Source organism: Oryza brachyantha, chromosome 3 (assembly GCF_000231095.2).
Source record: "Oryza brachyantha chromosome 3, ObraRS2, whole genome shotgun sequence".
In the NCBI taxonomy this organism is placed as follows: domain Eukaryota; kingdom Viridiplantae; phylum Streptophyta; class Magnoliopsida; order Poales; family Poaceae; genus Oryza; species Oryza brachyantha.
The window spans coordinates 3,401,772-3,408,369 of record NC_023165.2 but is presented as its reverse complement, the minus strand read 5'-3'; the positions used below and the strand labels follow the sequence as shown (position 1 = coordinate 3,408,369).

At 40.3% G+C, this 6,598-nt stretch overlaps 2 protein-coding genes across 2 annotated transcripts; both read left to right on the top strand.

The window, feature by feature from the left end:
* Positions 1-1,243: 1,243 nt before the first annotated feature.
* On the top strand, positions 1,244-1,926 carry LOC102702547. The gene has a single exon (XM_006651030.3). The coding sequence runs from the start codon at positions 1,393-1,395 to the stop codon at positions 1,711-1,713; it is 321 nt and encodes a 106-aa protein (XP_006651093.2). The 5' UTR covers positions 1,244-1,392; the 3' UTR covers positions 1,714-1,926.
* A 2,210-nt stretch (positions 1,927-4,136) lies between these two features.
* On the top strand, positions 4,137-6,392 carry LOC102702269. Its single transcript, XM_015834298.2, has 7 exons — positions 4,137-4,412; positions 4,493-4,529; positions 4,653-4,723; positions 5,339-5,433; positions 5,696-5,763; positions 5,864-5,974; positions 6,071-6,392. The coding sequence occupies exons 1-7, from the start codon at positions 4,223-4,225 to the stop codon at positions 6,210-6,212; spliced, it is 714 nt and encodes a 237-aa protein (XP_015689784.2). The 5' UTR covers positions 4,137-4,222; the 3' UTR covers positions 6,213-6,392.
* Positions 6,393-6,598: the final 206 nt, after the last annotated feature.

Below are 6,598 nucleotides of genomic sequence, written 5' to 3'. Positions count from 1 at the left end.
GTGGAGGGTAATGGTATCGTGGAGGTTGAGGGAAGCTAAGATTCGATTGGCTGTTATATGGTAAGGCACATATCTCGCTTTTTTTTTTTTTTACATCAGCTGGACAATTGGACAGGCTATGGTTCAAGCCAACCAAAAGTCGGAACCTCACATGTGCTAGCATATAAGCGAAACGATATATTTGTAATTTAAAAAAAACTTTGAGTAAAACTTTTACATATATGTTTATATTATTTTAAAAAATATTGTAAAATAAAGTATCTAAAAAATAAAACCAACATCAAAATTAAGTTTTTGCTTATAAAACATAAGCATAAGCTAAATGATGAGCGCACGTGAACGGTAAATCAAACACACTAATAGTTGACTTGCTTCCCAAAGGACTCTTAGCTTCAGAATCAAATATACTCCTAGTAATTATGAGTTATCTAGATCTGTTTGGCAAATCCTTCAAGTCACTTTGTTATCATATCATGAGTTAATGACCTTCCAATGGCATCATTTTATTACGATATGTTAGCGTAGCCTCCTTTTCCCTTTGGAAGACTGGAACTCTGCCTTTGAAGGACCTTGTTTCGTTTGCATACGTTTTCCGCCGGCCCCTTGTTTGCACATTCATACCACCTTTTCTCGTCTGCTTTGGCCTACCGTTTCAGACCAAACCGCTTCAATCAGACCAAGATGCCAGCCTTGATGCTCACACTTGTGTTTACTTGCCTAACAGCTAATAATAAACAGATAAAAAGATGCTCTGTCTCCAGCATTACATGCTGATGAATTGAATCCGGCGATTTCACGTCCAAATAAAGTGCAGGAGCTCGTGCTCTTTTCTCGTCCCAAGAACAGGTGTAAGCTGCAGAGTCATCTCGCCGTACCGATTCCAAAATCACTCGTACTACTCCAGTATCGAACAGGCAATGACATCAGGCGACTGACACAGATGCTGCTTCAAGAACAAGTTCAGTATGAATGTATGATCACGGGAAAGAGCTCGGCTTTTACTCTTCCTCGCAGCAAAATTATTATCAGGGCCGTCAAATTTGATCCTACGTCCAGAGCCACGCTGTTCTTGGATACCCCAAATTTTGAGCTGCTTCTCCCGGAATCTGATTCCGAGCTCACTAGCTCGGAAGAATCTCGCCTTTACATCGCAATCCAATTCTCGCCACCAGTCCGTGGATCATAGCGGGACAGTATGAATATGTTCCTCTGCATGATTGGGATCAATCCATCGTCAAAAGGCTTGGCGATAGAAAATGCCGTCAGGTTCTCTCCTAGTTTCTGAAGATTGGTTCAGACAGCATAAAGAAGTTAAAATTCTGAACAGCCAAGGGCAGCGTTTTTTGCATTAGCTAGCTAGCTGCTAGCCTCCAGACTCAGCCTGCCGCCGCCATGGGGAGGCCGTCGTCGACGGAGAGGCTCGTGTGCGTCGTCCTGGCCGTCCTGGCCGTCCTCTCGCCGCTGTACATCGACCGGCGGCCGGTGGTGGTGGTGGTGGACAGCGACGACGAGGAGGACGGCGTCGTGGCGGCGCTGTGGCTGCCGGCGCTGCTGATCGTGCTGATCCTGGCCATCAACGTGACGTGCTTCATGGACCGGAGGGTGGTCAGGTTCGATCCCTACTGGATACACCGCGTGGGGGGCTCCTCCTGCGGGCTCATGGCCACGCTGCTGCTGCTGGGCTTCGTGCTCAAGTGCAAGGCGTCTTTCTAGAGCTAGATATGAGTATGGCATGTGGAAGCAGCTATTGTCCTCACTAGTTTACCTTAAGATATACTGGCAGTTGTACTCTGGGCTCAGTTGAAACATTTCCGGTGATCTGCACAACTGATGAGTTCTTTGTGCTTTCTGCTACCGTTGCCATTCTGTATGTTTGGTTTCTGTGGCTCTGCCCTTCTTAAAACTTGTTTGCGCTTCTTTTTTATTTTTTTGCTTGTGTAAAACCTTTCGCCTGTATATTGCCACATTCTGGACATTTTCGCCGATAGTGTTCCACGAGCGCTCAAACAAAGCATGAAAGCAAGCAGCAGCGAATAAGTTGTCAAGCAAACTGCCTGGGTTACGAATTAACGTTAGGTTTAATCAGGTAATTGATCCATTTAAATCAATAAGATTTCTGCTCATTATACTAGAAGTTATATGTGTTGAATACCTCATTTATAATAAGAAAGACTAGCATGGTGGCCCGTGTAGACTGTGCGACTAACTTTATTATGAAATTTCTTATATAATATCAAATATAGTTTCATATTATATTATAAAATATAAATACTATGGTAAAATAGTTTTAAACTCAAACCTAACCTAATCAATTTTTTACATTTGGTACTTCACGCAAATTTACACAGCGGCTCCTTTTATATTATCTTAATAACATAATAGATCTAAGAATAATACTACAATAAGTCAAAGTTACACAAAACTTATGGCATAATATCTCTTCTTTTATTCGTCTTCTTCAATCACATATATTTCATATATATTACTTATTTGTGATTGTACATAACCTGTTGCAAATAACATAGCATTCACCGTAAAATAAATTAAATATTTAGACATATGAGAAATTTTTTTAGTTTAATCTTGTACAGTATTCTTATAGGGATCGGACGGCAGCAGTGCCGATTAAAATAAACCTGATTTTTTTTCCTTTTCTTGTCTGATTCCATATGTTTTTTTTACTTTCTCAATTAAAGTTTTGATTGCTTTGCATCTATACACAAATGAGATAGACATGTATGTTCATTCTATTTTCAAATATTACATGTCTATTTGGTTTATCTCTCTCACCGAGAGTAATTTGTTTTCTTGGGTGTATATCGTCTTCATGATTTACATTGTTTATTTTTGGATTAAATCTTATGGACTATTACTAATAATTTCAGCAATTAAACATAAAAGTACATGATTGCACCCTAGTGGGTTTTGGTTATAAAGTGATAAAATATTTAGGGGACTGACACGTACATTAAGTTTAGTAATGAGAATAGTCCCAACGCAATTGCACGTGACAAAGAAGAACCCAAAAAAGAAAATGAAAAGTCGAAGGGCTCAAAGATTAAAAATTGTATATTTTTTCCTTTTGTTGAATCCATAAGTACATTTACTCTAAATAGAGGTTTGAATCGATGTTGCAACTAAAACCAAGTGCTCTAGTTGAATTCATAGTGTTAGAAGAGTGATACACTATGCACACCATACACTTGGGTTTGTTTTGAGTGTAGAAGTTGTGGGAAAAAGTTTTTAGCACACGGGTGTAGATACACCCGTGTGGTTGTATGCTATCTAAATAGTCATTAAAAATATGAAAAAAAATTGACAAGATAGATTAATATGATTTATATCACTCTACAAACATACAAGTTTAAATTTAAATTTACAAGTTGTAGAAAAAAAAACAAAACTGAAACTAATTATACGCATATTCATAATTGTTTTGTTATTTTTGATACTACTTATAGAAGTTGAATTTAAACTTGCATGTTGATTGAGTGATATAACTCATGTTAAATTATCTTGTCAATTTTTTTCATAATTTTTAATGACTATTTAGATAACATGCAAGCAACGAGTGTACATATACCCCTGTGCTAAAAAACTTCTTCCTATAAGTTGTTCGAGGTATTCGGTGACCACTCTTGAACACTCACAACAAATTGCATGTGTCATGTAGTGATCTTGCTCGGGAGTATCCAGTCATAAGGATTAGAGACCGCGGTAAGAAACCTATATGCAGAGGGTTCACCAGAGTCCTAGTGGTTGTCGATGGATACTTCGGAGTGTGTTTCCAGGCAATTTAGTGCCACTGGATACTCGGTGGTTTCCACTGAAGTCTTCGGTGTTTGAATGATTGAATCATGTGAGTAACGGCTAGCTCGAGGTAGGTACGGTAAAAAAGATTTTCATCGTCTCGACTTTCTAAAATATATTTACACTAATTAATTTTATTGTTTACTTAATTAAATATACAAAAATATTTTATAATCTCCGTCTTTTCTTCCCACGGAAAACGGCCGAATGTTTCTGGCAACCCTGAGCCCACGTAGCGTGCATATGCACCGAGCACACCCACGAGCTTTCGTTCGCAGGCCGCCGTGTCGTCAGAAAAAAATGAAAACGCGACACGAGTGGTTCTCGTGCAAAAGGGGCTGAAGTGAACTAACCATAGCCGGAGCCCGGAGGCCCTCCCCCGCGTCGCAGCAGGCAGGCAAGCCCCGGGAACATGTCCACCTCGCTCCTCCCCGCCACCTCCGGCGGGGCGCGCCTCTGCGCCTCCCGGGCTCCCCGCCCCCGCCGCCAATGCTGCCAGACCGCCTCCGCGGCGTCCGCCCCCTCGCCGACGTTCGGTGGAATCGGCCGCCGCGCCGTCTCCCTCGCCGGCGTCGCCTCCTGGCTCGCCACTACCGCCGGCCGTAAGTCCAGCCGCGTGCACATGCTGTCCGCTGTTCGGCGTGCGAATTATTCGTCACTGATTGCTTCGCAACCGTTGCAGGGGCAGACGCGAACCCGTTCGACAAATACGTCAAGAAGTAATAATCCGTTCACTGATTGTTTCTTGCTCTCTCTCTTCATAAATTTTTGCATTTCCTTGCCACAGGTTGCAGCTTTTGATTTCCGCCGACGTTTTTTGCTTCTTGAATTTACAATGTTAGGAAGAAGCTGGAGCCCTTGGAGACCTATGTTCCGGCAGTACTGTTGACTCAGGACCAGTTTAGGGATCTAGGTAAGAGTAATCCATGGGTTTGACACCTAAAATATCTTCATGCTTATTGATTGGCACTTAGGCAACTTTGATCGTTAGCAGTATATAACACTCCAGAGCTTGCAGGAAAACAAGCAAGATTCATCAATATCACACTAGTATACAAATATAAGCATCGATTACTTCAGGTTTATATAAAGACAAATATTATGGTCCTTAAAAAGTTCCTAGAGTTACCAAATTTTTAGTATAAAATCTTGGTGCATCAAGGTATCTATTACCTGGTGGTAATAGGCTTTTACACTGTAAAATGTGCTACTTCAAAGTGAATTATCAAGGATGGTAAAAAAGCTATATAGAAATCTTGCACACAACGGATCTTCTTTTTGACCATATTTCAGATTGTGAGAGGTGTACCATCCATGGTATATTTTTCTGCAGTTTTTCCCTTCGATTTCATTGCCTTCTTATCATAGTGAATTTTGTGTGTTGAAATATGCAAGCCATTATAATTTACTGCTAGAAAAGCGCCTTCATACATCCGATATGTATGTTTAATTGCAGAGCTATGATGCAGTGCTATATGTGATACAACCTATACCTAGGAAATTCATGGATATGTATGTTCAATTGCAGAGAAATCATTAGAATTTGAGAAGCCAAGGTATGATGAGAGCAGATCATTACTTCGTTCTGGTCCAGCATCTTCTCTGCGTATCAACATTCGAGCAGTAAGATACTGATCATATTCTGAATGCTGTTCTGATTCTGAAGTTAAAATGGCATCGATATTCTTGTGGATAGTCTGTACATTCACGAGTTAAGATTAATTAGCAAGTATCAACTGTGTTGTGCTAGCCCTTTTTATTCCTGAACACCAAGATATTTTCCTTTTTCAAATTATGCACATTGCCATAACTGGTTCAAACATACAGAGGATATGAATAGTCCATTTGATGATTTCTATGTGTGCTCGATACAAACAAAATGCAGGTGGCGCAGTATGCTTCCAGCAGCGGTCAAGGCAAAGCTGCTTCTGATGCCGTAGACGAATGCTTACGGTAAAAAAAATGATTGACATATTTCAAAATGTATACTTTGATCAATAAAAATAGCAGGTAATGATAACTGATAAGTGACAGAAAATTCATTCTATCCTAGAGCATTGGAAGATCTTGACTCGCTGCTACTACAAGCATCACGGAACAACCCATCAGCGTCTGTCGATGTCATGAGGAGAAAAATCAGTGTTGCCCTTGGAGCTTTAGACAAGTAAAACCAGTGCTGATATCTATTATGACAACCTTTTTCTCTCTTCAAATCGAACGGAATAATAACTGGAAATTTACATTGTTCTTGTCTTCTCAGCCTCCTTCAAACCGTGCCATCAGCAGTACTGGACAAAGGGAAGGCCATTGCCGATGCATACCGGACTCCTGCAGATGACTACGAAATGGGCAATGCAACAGAGTTGGATCCAAGATTGAAACAACTGCAGGACATTCTTTGATGCTGAACCCGTTAACACATACTGAAAGTTTTGTTAATGTGATTGTATTTGTGAAGAGTGAAGTGGAGCATACAAGTTTGTACTCGCACGATTAAAATGCAGAGGAAAATTCTCCCATGCGCGATACTTTTTATTGCTTGCTACTCCCTCGTTTTTATGTTATAAGATAAGATGTTTCAGTTTTCCATACATCCATCTATATAATATTTAGATTAATTAGTATCTATATGGATCTAGAGAAATCTAAAACGTCTTATATATAATCTGAAACAAATGTAATACAAATTATAGGCTAGTCTGCTAGATACAGTGGAAAGTTGGGCTCTGCGTTGTCAGCTGTTAGGGCTCTTTTTATACTCTTCTTCTACATGGGGCTACCTTGCTTG